Source organism: Pan troglodytes, chromosome 1 (assembly GCF_028858775.2).
Source record: "Pan troglodytes isolate AG18354 chromosome 1, NHGRI_mPanTro3-v2.0_pri, whole genome shotgun sequence".
NCBI lineage: Eukaryota > Metazoa > Chordata > Mammalia > Primates > Hominidae > Pan > Pan troglodytes.
This window is the reverse complement of record NC_072398.2, coordinates 185,343,518-185,358,430: the sequence shown is the minus strand read 5'-3', so window position 1 is coordinate 185,358,430 and position 14,913 is coordinate 185,343,518. Positions and strand designations below refer to the sequence as shown.

Below are 14,913 nucleotides of genomic sequence, written 5' to 3'. Positions count from 1 at the left end.
CTAAGTGTGATTAAATTTCATTAAGGTGTATAAGCCTCTAATTATTACATAACTGGCACGTCTGACTTTTGCTATCATTTGAGGATTCTACTGTATGTAAGTTTCATCTAACATTGGCATTAATAACCACAGGTATATTCCAACTAATTGTTACTTCTTGTAATTGCCAGACTACTTCAAGAGTTCTCGTAAGTTTAGATTTTCAGAGACCCATCTTCAATACTTTGAGCTCATTCTGGTAAACTTCCTTCTACCTATGTGCAGGTCCCTGTACTCCAGCCAACACAGGCTCAGTAACTGGAAATGAATTGGCTAAAATGGTAGCACCATTGGGTTTCTTAATGGAGCTTTAGGAGTTCTTTATGGAAAAAAGCACAGAACTGAATTCCTCAAAAAACAAACAAACAAACAAAACCACACACACAAAAAAACAAAACTCCCATGTCTTGATCTTAATGATTGTGAGCAAGGATGGTAAAAAGCTCTGCTGGCTGGCCCCTAAGACCTTGAATGGTAAGCTACAATGGAGATATCACAGTCCCTTACAGATTGTTCGAAAACTCGTTGGATCATAATTAACATTGTTAGAACTCTCATACATTACATCTGATCCTAAAACATTACTATGTGATAGGTAGTATTGCCCAAGTTACAGTGATGAGGTTGAGGTTTAAAGGTTACATGACTTGTTTAGGGTCATAATACTGAATCTGAACCCAGATCTGCCTTGAATATATTATTCTTCCCAAGTTACCACACATTGAAGAAGACAGTGTTCATCCTTTTCCTACACCCACTGCTTAGAAATTTTGTCGTGGGCTGGGCGCAGTAGCTTCACACCTGTATCCCAGCACTTTGAGAGGCCGAGGTGGGCAGATCACATGGTCAGAAGTTTGAGACCAGCCTGGCCAATATGTTGAAACTTTGACTCTACTAAAAATACAAAAATTAGCTGGACATGGTGGCATGCGCCTGTGGTCCCAGCTACTTGGGAGGCTGAACCAGAAGAATCGCTTGAACCTGGGAGGCAGAGGTTGCAGTGAGCTGAGATCATGCCGCTGTGCTCCAGCCTGGGCAACACAGCGAGTCTCTGTCTTCCAAAAGAAAAAAAAAATTTGTCACTTATTTAAAAAATTAACTATATTTTAAAAGCCCCAGGCTTTTCATATGCTGCATTTTTTGGTGTTGTATATCAGATACTGTTCTGCTTGTAAAGACAATACAGTTTTCCATATTTTACAAAAGAAGAAATGGGAGAAAGGGGTTTAAGTAACTTGCCCTAGTCACACAGTAAGGAGAAGCCTGCTACCCAAACTTCTGGCTTGAGTACTCAACCACTTACTTTCTGTGCTTTATTTCCCTTTACGTGGCAGCACCATTCTGCAGAAAACTTCCAAGCAGTTTTTTTCACTTAAAAATTAAAACCCTGTTTACTGCGACCTCTTGACTCTTTGCCATGTGTTGGGCTGTACATTTGCTTCTAATAAAGATACTTGGTCTGTTCTTTTTCTCTTTGAATCGGGTCTTGCTCTTTTGCCAGGCTGGAGTACAGTGGCATCGCAGTCATGGCTCACTACAGCCTCAGACTCCTATGCTGAAGCCATCTTCCTCCCTCAGTCTCTCAGGCAGCTGAGACTATGGGTGTGTATCACCATGCCCAGCTGGAGTGCAGTGGTGCAGTCTCGCTCACTGCAACCTGCATCTCCCAGGTTCAAGCGATTCTCCTACGTCAGCCTCCTGAGTAGCTGGGACTACAGGCACATGTCCCCAGGCCCGACTAATTTTTTTGTATTTTTACTAGAGATGGGATTTCACCATGCTGGCCAGGTTGGTCTCGAACTCCTGACCTCAGGTGATCCACTAGCCTCAGCCTCCCAGAGTGCTGGGATTACAGGTGTGAACCATTGCACCTGGCCCACCATACACCATTATCTTCTCATATCCACATTTCCAAGTGGGTCCGGGCTTAGTTCCCCAAAGTTAGACCAGATGGATGGTCTTATTAACTCTGCCCATCCTCTAGCAGAATATGCAGAAAAGCTGAAGTAGATTTACATATGTAGGATAATTGATAGAAAAGTAAATACTTCATCTTCCCAATTCGTAGGAAAAATTAAATTGATATTGTTATCTTCTATTCTTACCTGTTATCTCTTCCTACTCATACCAGAATACTAGAAGACAAACTCTAATTTGAAACAAAATATCTTAATTACTTAGAAGTTTTACCTCAAATTTTTAAATTAAAATTCCTATAATTGCTTCAGAAGAATATTACTGGTTCCTCTTGAGGAATCTACCATCTTCAAGGAATGGTGGGGAGCTAGGTTAAGGAGAAAGCCATCGCCATTACTTTTTTTTTTTTTTTTTTTTTTTTTTTGAGACAGAGTCTTGCTCTGTCACCCAGGCTGGAATGCAGTGGCGTGATCTAGGCTCACTGCAACCTCCGCCTCCTAGGTTCAAGTGATTGTTCTGCCTCTGCCTCCCAAGTAGCTGGGACTACAGGCATGTGCCACCACGCCTGGCTAATTTTTTGTATTTTTAGTAGAGACGGGGTTTCACCGTGTTAGCCAGGATGGTCCCAATCTCCTGACCTGGTGATCTGCCCACCTTGGCCTCCCAAAGTGCTAGGATTACAGGTGTGAGCCACCGCGCCTGGCAGCCATTGCCATTACTTTAAAACCTTTCCCAACTTGTGCCCAGGTATCAATGGCAATGCCCTGATGTCCTCAGTAAATTTGTTAAAGTATTTTTTTTTTTTTTGAGACGGAGTCTTGCTCTTGTCACCCAGGCTGGAGTGCAGTGGTGCGATAATCCGCTCACTGCAAGCTCCACCTCCTGGGTTCACGCCATTCTCCTGCCTCAGCCTCCCAAGTAGCTGGGACTACATGCGCCTGCCACCACACCCGGCTAATTTTTTTGTTTTTGGGGTTTTTTTTTTTTAGTAGAGACGGGGTTTCACCATGTTCGCCAGGAATGGTCTCAATCTCCTGACCTCGTGATCCGCCCGCCTCGGCCTCCCAAAGAGCTGGGATTACAGGTGTGAGTCACCGCGCCTGACCCTGTTAAAGTATTTCCTAAGCTTCTTTGAAAACGGAATCTCTTTGTGGTTGCTGCTGATAAAACTCCTTTGACCTGACGATTGCTCTAAGTCCTAATTGCCATATTTATATTCCCATAGTAAGAGTGTTTGGAGATAGTGTTTGAGCTTTTTTGCTGGTGTTAAAAATGCATAATGAAAGATGGCAGAGGCATATTATATCCAATTCATGAGTTGTTTGTGTTAACAGAAAGCTTATTTTAATCACTTAACATTGTTGATTTGTCTAATCACAGTAGAGCTATTGATTAGGAGCCTGACCTTTAGATGGTTGACTTGTGAGTGTGTTCAATATGGTGAAATATGGTGTTGATATATGGCTGCAGATTTTAGAGGCGTCATTAGCAAGGTATAGGAGTAAAATAGGGGTTATAGTATTCCTTACTCAAATTCTGTATGTGCTAGAGCTGGCTGGAGTCTGTGGCATGCTCATTGGTGTAAGTCGGTAAGGACTATGCTTTTTGCTCCACATCTCTGTTGTGGGAAAGCTAGTCTCTTGAGCATTCTTGATCAGAATGGACTGGAATAATTTAACTTTCGTACTTTCCCAGGCTATTAGTATTATCTAATGAGTGGCTTAAAGATACCAGAAACACTGACTGAGGTCTCCACCTGCTTCTGGCTGAATGAATGGGAGCTTCTAGCCATTGAATAAGAGGCAGTAGCCAATGTTTCTTATTCTGAATGGTCCAGGTTGACTTTTATGAGAGAAACACTCAGCCTTTTAATTGCTGAAGGTCTGACCCATAGACTATAAGATTGCACATTCTTAGTCTAGGTTACACTTGAACTAGACTGCACCCACTGACGATATATTCAGTTCAGGTGTTAACTCACTTGGATTAGCATCTGGCCTGTCCTATCTCTGAATATAGGTTGAGACGTGTATTGGAATCTCTGACTAGTCAGAATATGTTCTTAGTTATATTCTCAATACTGAGGAATTTTTACTTGTAGAAACTGAAGGCTCAGAAGAGGATGATAAAGAAAATGATAAGACCGAAGAAATGCCAAATGATTCAGTCCTTGAAAACAAGGTATGTTGTTAGCCACTCAGTACTGTTGTCAGCCTTTTTCTGTTTTTGGGAGACTGGAGCTCACTCTTGTTGCCTAGGCTGGATTGCAGTGGGGTGATCATGATCATGGCTCACTGCAGCCTAGACCCGGGCTTAAGTGATCGCCTCACCTCAGCCTCTCAAGTAGCTGGGACTACGGGCTTGTGCCAACATGCCCAGCTAGTTTGCAGGACTGTAGCTTACCTAGTTTAGGCACAATTATTATTTTTTTAAGAGATAGAATCTCTGTCTCTGTTGCCCAGGCCAGAGTGCACTGGCATGATCAGGGCTCACTGTATCTTCAGCCTCCTGGGTTCAAGGAATCCTTCTGCCTCATCTTCTCAGATAGCTAGGTCTCCAGATGTCTGCCACCATGTCTGGCTAATTTGTTCTCTAATTTTATTTTGTTTAGACGGCCGTCTTGCTGTGCTGCCCAGGCTGGTCTCAAACCCGGCCTCAAGTTATTCTCCTGCCTCAGCCTCCCAAAGTGTTGGGATTATAGGCATAACCCACCATGCCCAGCCCTAGGCATGATTATTATAGATAACTGTCTCTTGGTTATGGATTAGGGACCCTTTATTCATGCCTAGGATGGGTGGATATATTTGATCCTGGGGTTCTTGTGTGTTAGTATGTGAGCCAACATTTCACTGTTAAAATATCAGTGACATGGTCATGACTTAAGACAGTATGTGGACCCATTCTCTAGATTTTAGGGAGAAAGTCCAAATTTTGAATCGTATATCAACTTTTTTTAAGCTACGCTAAGTTATACATTTAGATTTGTATTTGAAAAAGATGCCTATCTTTTTATTATTTGGTTATACTTTAGTCTCTTCAAGAAAATGAGGAGGAGGAGATTGGGAACCTAGAGCTTGCCTGGGATATGCTGGATTTAGCAAAGATCATTTTTAAAAGGTAAAACTCTTGGTGCTTCTAGGCTTGGGTTGGGAGTTTGGTGGTTAAATAGAAACCAGTTAGGGTTAGACAGGTACTGTTAAGGTTTTTGATCAATTTTCCTTCTTTTAGGCAAGAAACAAAAGAAGCACAGCTTTATGCTGCCCAGGCACATCTTAAACTCGGAGAAGTTAGTGTTGAATCTGGTAATGCATTTTCCATTTTATACTCTCCTACTCTCTTCAGCTCCCTTGTTCTTCCTCTAATAGATTCTCTGGAACCGAACTTGATCTTTAAAAAGATAGGTCTGTGTTCCCTGTAGACCCTGGAACAATGAACAGTCTCTTCCAAGTGGCACTCAGTCTTCCAGTAGGTTTGTTTTGTTTTGTTTTTTTGAGATGGGGTCTTGCTGTGTCGCCCAGGCTGGAGTGCAATGGCGTAATCTTGGCTCACTGCAACCTCCGCCTCCTGGGTTCAAGCGATTCTCCTGCCTCAGGCTCTCGAGTAGCTGGGATTACAGGCACCCACCACCACGCCCGGTTAATTTTTGTATTTTTAGTAGAGACGGGGTTTCACCATATTGGCCAGGCTGGTCTTGAACTCCTGACCTTGTGATCTGCCCGCCTCAGCCTCCCAAAGTGCTGGGATTACAGGTGTGAGCCACCACGCCCAGCCTCAGTAGGTTTTTAAAAGTCATTTTGACTTTCTTTATAGCCAAGGGTCCTGGAAATAACTACAAACAAAAATGGAATGTTAAATATGGGTGCATTCCCATAGGATGGGTCTGAATTCTGGAAGTATTTTATGTTAAATGCTGTCCATTTACTTGCTCTTCTTTTTCTCTTCGTTAGAAAACTATGTGCAAGCTGTGGAGGAGTTCCAGTCCTGCCTTAACCTGCAGGAACAGTACCTGGAAGCCCACGACCGTCTCCTTGCAGAGACCCACTACCAGCTGGGCTTGGCTTATGGGTACAACTCTCAGTATGATGAGGCAGTGGCACAGTTCAGCAAATCTATTGAAGTCATTGAGAACAGAATGGGTGAGTGAAGACGAGCTGCTTCATGGTGATGTTGGATCCAGCAATTAACAAGGAAGAAAACAGTTCTTTTTTGCGCCATTACTAATCACTTTATTCTTTTTAGCTGTACTAAACGAGCAGGTGAAGGAGGCTGAAGGATCGTCTGCTGAATACAAGAAAGAAATTGAGGAACTAAAGGAATTGCTACCCGAAATTAGAGAGAAGATAGAAGATGCAAAGGAGTCTCAGCGTAGTGGGAATGTAGCTGAACTGGCTCTGAAAGCTACTCTGGTTGGTTCCGTTAACATTTTGATAATAGCATGTTTGGTACCATTTATGTTAATGTTCTATTTGCCAGGAACTTTTCATCATGACTTGGTTTCCAGGGAGTTGGTGGGCTCATCTAATTATTCCTATCAAGTAATGCAGTGGTTAAGAGGAAATACCCTGGAGCCCCAGACTATCTGGGTTTTAATTCCATACTTACGTGTGGCCATGGGCCTTTCTCTCCCTCAGTTGACCGATTTGTAAAATGGGGATAATACAGGTTGAGTATCCTTACCTGAATGCTTGAGACCAGAAGTGTTTCGCATTTCAAATGCTTTTGGATTTTGGAATATTTGCATCATACTCAACAGTTGGATACCCTTAATCTAAAATCTGAAATGCTCCAGAGAGCATTTCCTTTGAGTGTCAGTCAGTCCTCAAAAAGTTTCAGATTGTTGGATTAAGGGATGGGATGCCCGACCTGTAGTACATATGTGTAAAATATACTTCTGACAGTACTGGAAAAATAGACATTTCTTAAAAAATGTAAGTTGCTACTTCCATCTCCAAGAACTCATTTGCATAAATTAATGAGGCATTGAGAGGCATTCACCACAAATTGCCTGGTTCTGTTTTTGGCACAGACCTTTTTACCCTGCAGGTCTATGTATAGACTATGCTCTGGGTGGCTGCTAGACAGGCATAGGTGGGCCAGGGGTAGAACTTGATACTATATGGAGGCCACTAGCATTTCAGGTCTTAGTCAGTTGTTTGGATGGTGATGGGTACCTGTTATAAGGCTGTGGGTGGCCTGGGTTCTGTCTTCAAACTAATTTGGATTTGTCATTTCTCGCAGGTGGAGAGTTCTACTTCAGGTTTCACTCCTGGTGGAGGAGGCTCTTCAGTCTCCATGGTGCGTATTCAGGTGGTTTTTTGGTCACTTACATTAAGTCTCAGTGTTGGCTCATGCCTGTAATCCCAGCATTTTGGGAGGCCAAGGCAGGAAGATTGCTTGAGGCTTGGAATTCAACACTAGCCTGGGCAACATAGTGAGACCTTGTCTCTGAAAAACTAAAAAATTATAAAAGCCTCAGCATTGATCTCATATAGCTTGTACAATTGCTAATAAGGGCTTATTTTGCCAGATTGCCAGTAGAAAGCCAACAGACGGTGCTTCCTCATCAAATTGTGTGACTGATATTTCCCACCTTGTCAGAAAGAAGGTAAGTCTACATGTGGTGTTTCTTTTCTACCGTTTCCTCAGACTCCATTTTTAATACCTTTCCTATAAACCCCTCCCTATAGTTGGTGCATATAAGACACTTATTTTCCAAAGGTGGTAAGGATTTGTGAGTGGAGACTGTTGTGTTTTGTTTTGTTTTGAGATGGAGTCTTGCTCTGTCACCCAGGCTGGAGTGCAGTGGCACAGTCTCGGCTCACTGAAACCTCTGCCCCCCGGGTTCAAGTGATTCTCCTGCCTCAGCTTCCCAAGTAGCTGGGATTACAGGCGCCCGCCACCACGCCTGGCTAGTTTTTGTATTTTTAGTAGAGACGGGGTTTTGCCATACTGACCAGGCTGGTCTTGAACTGCCGACCTCGTGATCCACCCACCTCGGCATCCCAAAGTGCTGGGATTATAAGCGTGAGCCACTGCCCTCAGCCAGGGAACTCTGAACTCCTGTTCTGTTTCCTGACTCAAACACAGGAATTCAAACTTGTACAGTGATTACCATTCACATCTCCTCACCCCAACCCTATCTCCCTGTGCTTCCGGTAGAGGGGCCTGAAGTGACATGGTGGGACAGATTAATTTATTCTGAGAGTACAGGTTGGCATCTGCCTGTGGCTAGGGAGAGAGACCCTTAGAGCTGTGAATCCTGATGTTCAGGATCTTTGCACCACAAGGGTTAAGGAAATGTTTTGCAGTTGTCTTTTTAAAAACATTAAGCACATTTGTGAAGCCTTCACAATTATATCTTTAGAGGAAACCAGAGGAAGAGAGTCCCCGGAAAGATGATGCAAAGAAAGCCAAACAAGAGCCGGAGGTGAACGGAGGCAGTGGGGATGCTGTCCCCAGTGGAAATGAAGTTTCGGAAAACATGGAGGAGGAGGTGGGCAGTTAAGCAGGGCTTAGCCTCTTGCCTCATTCCTTGTTCTCAGGACCTGGGGAAATCAGTCCTCTCAAGTGCATGCTCCCCACCTTGAGCCTGCTAATGATTGTTGAGTGCAGTCCTCACAGAAAACGGTACTTGTGCAGGAAAACAGTTTGGTTATGGGAGTGTAGGATGACTCACTGACAAATGGAACCTGTATATTATGGAACCTGTCCCTCGATGAACATATGAGAAGGCACTTGATGGGCAAAACCATTAGGTCACTTCCTTCCACGTGATGATTATTGGCTCTGTCAGCCCCATTATCACAGAGTATTCAAGAAATACTTCGTGGTCACTGCCCTCTTAATATAGGGAGCAAAGCAGAGTTTGGGTGACTTGTATATGCTTCCTCTGACTGAGGCCTCAGTTATATAAGACAGAATGGCTTAAACTAGGCTCACTCATGCCCAGGTTCTGTTTGTCTTCCAGGCTGAGAATCAGGCTGAAAGCCGGGCAGCAGTGGAGGGGACAGTGGAGGCTGGAGCTACAGTTGAAAGCACTGCATGTTAAGAGGGGGCACAGCCCTCCTCCCAAGGGAAAGTGTTTTTGTATATAATGTATTTTTTCACTTTTGGAGGATTCTTTTTGTATAACTTCAATAAAGATTGTAAGCAAAGGTTGAGGCTTTGATGGTTTTTTTCTTAATTATTGGCTGAATCTGCCTTGGAGCACTGCTGGTTTTATATATTAGCCAAAGGTTTTGTTCTGGCCTTCTGTACTGATCTGTGTTCCTGATCCTAATTCCTATCTGTCTAGCGTGGAGGTGATCAAGTGTGGCTGTAGGCCTTTGTTTTCCAATGGTGCTATATTCTGTTTTCAAACACTTCACTGAACCCAGCTGTCTTGCAAACTTTCAGTGGTGCTGTCCCTGGATGGGGGCTACAAAAACAAGACTTGGTGAAGATCTTGCTCTTCAGTGCTGAAAATGGATGATGGACTTTGGCTGTGAGCCAGGCCTAGGATGGTTCTTGTCCTATATCCACCTAGTCTTCACCTGGGGCTATAATTCTGTCCTGGAAAAAGAACTCTGAAAACCTGGGTCAGGGGAATGATTCCTAAGGAAAACGGTCTGCATTTGAGCTCTGGTTTGAAAGTAGCCAAGGGGACTGATGGTGGACACTCCAGATGTGGTTGGAAGCATATGTGGGGAGGCTGGCTGGTTGAGTTTTGTTATTTTCTGTATAGAAAGGTTGAGATATATCAACACTTGGAATTGTTACCCATCTGCAGAATTGACTTCTCAAATAAAGATGCTAAAAATCTCCTTGTCTGGAATTATGTTTAAAGATCTTAAGTGGGGTCTTAGGCTGTTTTTTTTTTGAGATGGAATCTTGCTCTTGTCGCCCAGGCTGGAGTGCAGTGGCGTGATCTCGGCTCACTGCAACCTCTGTCTCCTGGGTTCAAGAGATTATCCTGCCTCAGGAGGCTCCCAAGTAGCCAGCACTACAGGCTAATTTTTGTATTTTTGGTGGAGACGAGGTTTCACCATGTTGGCCAGGCTGGTCTCGAACTCCTGACCTAAAGTGATCTGCCCACTTTGGCCTCAGAAAGTGTTAGGATTACAGGCGTGAGCCACTTCACCTGACTGCCTGGAGCATTTCTGTGTGCAATAGAGGGTTTCAAAGGCAGAAACGAGCCCACCAGTCCAAGGATGCTTGTGGTGAGGGCACTAGTATTAATGTTAGACCTGTTGTGCTCTCACTGGTGTCTAGGGGTCAGGGCTCACTTGAGACTGAACTGCCTCTGACCTGACTCTTAAGTACCAGTTAGGATCTGAATTCCAAACAATGCCTGCCCTATATCACCACCTCAATTTAGTAGTCCTGACACCCATAGGGCTGCTTTGTTGCACTGGAGGCAGAGGAAGCGATGGCCGGCCCCTAAATTCAACCCCATTTTTCAGACTAAGTAAGTTTTTCTGGGCTGGTCACAGTAAGTCATGGTTGCACGATCTCTGGCTTATCCTGGCTGTGGAGTTTCTTCCTGATGTTGCCCTTGCAGTATATGTTCCAGGTCCTGAGGCGCTTTGCCCCCCTTTCTTGGTCAGGACAGTCATGATGTAGTTTACTCCCAGGCACTTGACCTTCTCTGGTTGGCACTGGGATCCAGGGCTAGGCACAGTATCTAAGCTAGATCTCACATGTGACTCCTGGTTGGGGGAACAACCTTGGGCTGGGGACCTATCCCAGAATCAAAGTACATAAGGCCTCAGGAGCTTCCTGTTTATGGGTACATTGAGAACCTGAAAGGTTTCCTGGCAGAAATACTGAGGAAACGGATTTAAGTTTGGCAATAAAACTGGCTTTACCAAAAAAAGCAGTGGGAACTAGTGGGAATTTAAAGTTGCTTTAGTGGGAATTAATGCCCCCTAGTCACCTTTCGGAGAACTTCATAAGTGCCAGACAATATCACAAATACCTGACAAATTCATTTAATCCTTAATCTGTTTTACAAAAACAGAAGAGGTACAGAAAAGTTAAGGACTCACGGGAGGTGGTAAAGCTGTGGTTGGAACTGGTTTTCTGTACTCAACTGCTAGATGCTTCTAGACCCAATGTCAGAACATGGAGTAGTAAAGCTGTAGGTCTGGAAATAGGCCCCAGTCCTGTGCATGTTCAGATGCTCATCTCCACATTCACTTGGGTTCAGAAACTCACTGGGGGCAAGTCAGAACTGTGGTGAGGGCCCAAACCCTCATCTCTATCCTTGACTCCACTGAGGGGCTCTTCCGTACGAGGTGGGGGATCAGCAAAGCCAACTGTGGGGGTGAGGAAGTTGGCTTCCAGTGAAGATGTGCTGGACACCTGTGGAACAGGGAGAAGGCAGGTTTTGAGCAAAAATGTAAAGGTTAAGCACACAGGTTTTGGAGTTAGGCTTCCTTAGAGTCTCACTGTGAACCAAGTTAACCTGGTCCTGCTTTGATTTCCTTATCTGTTACATAGTAGGACTTCATAGAGATGTGAGGATCAAACAAGAAAGCATTGGTAATGACTGGCACACAGTGGTCAATAAAGGCTGGCTGTTAGCCATACCAGCCACACCGGTATGTGTAGCTGTGGTGTCCCTAGCTGTAGCTGGGCCCTCACCGGAGGTGGGTACTGGTACTCATGGACACTTGCTGGATTGATCTCTGCCAGTGTCTGGACAGCTGCATCTCTTGCATTCACCAGCCGCAGAAAGAGCTCAGCCTGACCTGCCTGGGGAGAGATGAAATGGTATTGCACTTGTACTTTGCTGTATGCCCAATCCCTGCGCACCACACTCACCTGAGGAATCCCATTCAGCTGCCCAAGGCTAAGGCTGGGGTCCAGAGGAAGGGCCCGAAGTGGGAGGCGCCAGCGGCCACTTAGCACCCGCTGATCTTGGTCAAATAGTCCAAGTGAGACCCAAGCCTTTGGCTGTGGTGCCCTAGCCCATGCCAGCCCCTGCCAGACCTGCAGCTCACAGACCAAAGATACTGATGGTGAGGGTGGTAGTCTGTAGAATAACCAAAAAGCAGTGTCGGAAGCCAGAGCTACAGTCCCTTCCTAGGACTTAGCCCTTTAGAGCCAGCGGCCTCTGTATACAGATGAGAAAACTTAGCAGAATGGTGGATAAGCCTCAATTGTGGCAGAGTACCAGAGTCATGATCCCCACCTACTGACCTGGGCACAGGCTGCCTGCTGGCAAGGATGGCACAGTTGCCCATGGGCCCGGGAGCAGGAGGTGGGGGCAGGCAAAGGGCTGGGGGCAACGCTGTGGTCCTTCCTGTATCCTGTCCATCGCGTGCCAAGCCAGTCCTTAGTTGCACCCAAATCCAGGAAGCCTCAAGGCCCCGCAGGAAATCATAGAAAATGACCAGGCCAGCCCTGGGGAACACAAGTCTTAGCACAGAAATACCCAACTCCTTTCAACCTCCCTCCTCTCAGGCAGGTCCCTAACCCTATCTGGTCCTAGTGGGCTCCCTTAACCAGCAGTGCTGGCCAAGTCACAGAGGCTGTCGAAGGTGGCATGGGCCTCACCCAGGATCATAGGGTGCAGGGCCCAGCATGTCCGATGTGGGCAGGAGGAAGTGTGAGTCCAGGCCCAGGTTTCTGGTCATTGTTCCAGGAAGCTGTGGCTGTGGGGAAGAGAGCTGACTCCTCCAGAAAGCCTTGTAGCTGCTCATGTTCCCCCAACTGCTCAGAGCAGAGCTGCCTCCAACCTGTTCCCCCAACCCACCCCGTGTCCTCACAGCCTTTGCCCCACCCAAGAACTGAACCTCCGAGAAGCCTGGAAGTGGTGGCAGTGGTGGTGCCACCGGTGGCGGGAGGAGTGGGGGATCTCTCCTCCCCTTCGGTTGTAGGCTGGCATCCCCCAGGAGTCGCAGATCCTGGGGCCCTAGGAGCAGAAGAGTTAGGGTGCCCCTAAGTTGGACAAAGCAGATAATTAGCTGAGATACCCCTCCCCCAAGAGTTGGGCCCACAAATGGGTTGGCGGAGCCCTGTGGATACAGGGATACACACGTGCAGACATGAACTAGGGGAGTCACAAACACGGGTCTTGTTCCCCATGCACTGTCTGCCTGAGCCAGGCCTGCTGGGGAGAGATAGGTGGGATGGGATAGGGTTGGGGTGCTCACTGACCCAAGGGTGCCCGACCCCTCTGCATTTGCAAAGCCAAGATTTCTGCCTCCAAGCGCCGGTTTTCAGCCTCCACTACTGGAAGCTCCCCTGAGGTGGCACCTGCCCTTCCTGCGATGAACAAGTGTGACCTGTCACCTTTGACCTCTGGTGACTGGCCGCGTCCGGCTGTGAGCAGCTCTCCAGCGCTAAGGCTCTTCGGATAAGGCTGGACTTGTCAACTCACATGCCATCCACAGCCACAGGCCCTCCCTCGAGTTCTTTTCTCCTCCCAGGACTGACCACCGCTGGCGAGAGGCCCTCCTGTTCACCTCTGCGGGTCTGCGACCGCTGCAGCTCCAGTGCAGACGCCTCCACCTGCAACTGCCATATCTGGCCCAGCACGCCGGGGTCCCGGCCCCCGTCTCGAATGTAGGCCTCCCGCAGCGCCCTAGGGAGTGGGGAACAGGAAGGCCGTCTTTCCAGAACTGCTCAGCGCTTCGCCCTATGCCCATCTCCGGCCCTGGCTCTCACCGGATTTCGGCAGCCAGAGTTCCCGGGTTGGCCTTTAGCACTGGAGAATAAAGTTCTGCCTCTCTCCGGGAGCGCAGAGGGTTCCTGGGGTGGCAGGCGACGCGCAGGGAGACGGTAACGCATCAGTGGCCCCGGAGCTGCAGCCAGCCCGCCCCTCCCACCCCGGAGCCGCATGTTCCGGGGATCCGCTTAGTCGGGTCTCACCCTGGCTCCGCCTGCAGCTCCTGAATGCGGGCCCCCAACACCTCTAGAGCTCCCCGCGTCCTCCCGGCCTCAGCTTGTAGTTCTCGAATCTCCTGCTCCAGGCCGAAGAGGCGGGACATCCCGCCCCGCGTACAGGCCACAACTTGGAGGCGTCGGCTCAGTTCTGAGGGAATGCGGGCCGAGTCAGAACCGGCCCGAGCAAGCTTAAGCCAAAGGGCGAGGGCAGAGGAGGTCCTTGGTCCCCGTCCCCCATCTCCTTCACCCTCGCCGCGTAGCTGCAGGGCCCGGCTCTGCGCTTCCATCTCCGCCACGCGCCTCGCGCGAGTCCTGAACAGCGCCCGCAGCCGCTCGCTGGGGCTTCCCACCGCCTCGGACATGGGACTCTGAGGCCGCGCCTCGGAACGTGTCCAGGGCCCCGCGAACACCCTGGGGACCTCTGTTATCCAGGGCCGCATTTCCTGTAGGGATAGCCGCAGCCACTGCACCTGGAGGTAACAGCGATCCGCGATCTCTGCGTGGGCAGAATCTGTCCCAAGTATGATCTACAGGTTTGGGGAAGACGCTCAACGTTTTGAGCCCTGGGGGGAAGGTAGGTAGCTGTACCTCCTCTGTTAACCTCTTTAAAGCAGATCTACTGGCCTGCTGGTCTGGGAGGCCCTGGGGTTCTTGTGGCACGCCCTGGTGTTCTTGTGGCACAACCTGGGGATACGGTGTAGTAGGATGAGGAATCATAAAGGTCCTGGCTCCTTTGAATCCCCACCCATGGCCATGGAGGCCCTTACCGCGGCCCGCTGGGGTTCAGTGGCAACTGATGCCTGTGCTCCAAATGTCATCTCTTGGGTCGGGTGGCCAATGCAGAAGCGCTGAGTGTGGGTGGCTAACAGAGCTGAGGAGCGGAAAACCATGTCACAGGTCCCACAGGGCAGGAGCGCTGGCTCCCCAGAGTGGGAGTCCATGGGATGGGACCTGTTTCCTGAAACCAGCCAAGACCTGCAGAAGGGATCAAGGGCAGGGGAAAGGCAGAGGAGGATGAAAGAGACATAAAGCCAGAGGCAGAGAGGAAAGGCCGGGTCTATTAGGTCTGTGAGATCTTCAAGTTTG

At 47.8% G+C, this 14,913-nt stretch overlaps 2 protein-coding genes across 9 annotated transcripts in view; one reads left to right on the top strand and one right to left on the bottom strand.

Moving 5' to 3' along the window:
* NASP (nuclear autoantigenic sperm protein) overlaps window positions 1-9,110 on the top strand; it is a 34,675-nt gene extending 25,565 nt beyond the window's left edge. For all 7 annotated transcript variants that reach the window (XM_001158040.6, XM_001158313.7, XM_009456598.5 and 4 more), the window contains 9 exons: window positions 4,058-4,137; window positions 4,988-5,073; window positions 5,185-5,258; window positions 5,904-6,092; window positions 6,196-6,362; window positions 7,195-7,251; window positions 7,484-7,561; window positions 8,321-8,449; window positions 8,924-9,110. In XM_001158040.6, coding sequence (XP_001158040.1) covers window positions 4,058-4,137; window positions 4,988-5,073; window positions 5,185-5,258; window positions 5,904-6,092; window positions 6,196-6,362; window positions 7,195-7,251; window positions 7,484-7,561; window positions 8,321-8,449; window positions 8,924-9,004 — 941 coding nt within the window. In that variant the 3' untranslated portion in view covers window positions 9,005-9,110. The remainder of the gene's footprint in view (window positions 1-4,057; window positions 4,138-4,987; window positions 5,074-5,184; window positions 5,259-5,903; window positions 6,093-6,195; window positions 6,363-7,194; window positions 7,252-7,483; window positions 7,562-8,320; window positions 8,450-8,923) is intronic.
* Window positions 9,111-10,902: 1,792 nt separating this feature from the next.
* CCDC17 (coiled-coil domain containing 17) lies at window positions 10,903-14,913 on the bottom strand. Of its 2 annotated transcripts, XM_001158794.8 has the most exons (13): window positions 14,595-14,913; window positions 14,416-14,511; window positions 14,075-14,297; window positions 13,813-13,975; window positions 13,609-13,692; window positions 13,407-13,525; window positions 13,099-13,206; window positions 12,735-12,853; window positions 12,496-12,593; window positions 12,139-12,342; window positions 11,761-11,971; window positions 11,581-11,691; window positions 10,903-11,298 (listed from the first exon to the last, which is right to left on the bottom strand). In XM_001158794.8, exons 1-13 carry the CDS (start codon window positions 14,766-14,768, stop codon window positions 11,140-11,142), a joined length of 1,869 nt encoding a protein of 622 aa, XP_001158794.3. In that variant the 5' UTR covers window positions 14,769-14,913; the 3' UTR covers window positions 10,903-11,139. The 2 variants fall into 2 exon arrangements, with proteins under 2 accessions (XP_001158794.3, XP_063658520.1); XM_063802450.1 differs by having other exon boundaries at window positions 13,813-14,297; window positions 14,595-14,866.

What these genes read in the sequence shown, in the direction of transcription:
- CCDC17 (XM_063802450.1), bottom strand. Translation starts at nt 14,768, where the DNA reads ATGGACTCCCACTCTGGGGAGCCAGCGCTCCTGCCCTGTGGGACCTGT. An exon ending in CTGAACCCCAGCGGGCCGCG is followed by an intron (nt 14,512 to 14,594) that starts GTAAGGGCCTCC and finishes CCGTATCCCCAG; the next exon opens with GTTGTGCCACAAGAACACCA. An exon ending in GAGGGGTCGGGCACCCTTGG is followed by an intron (nt 12,854 to 13,098) that starts GTCAGTGAGCAC and finishes TTCTGCTCCTAG; the next exon opens with GGCCCCAGGATCTGCGACTC.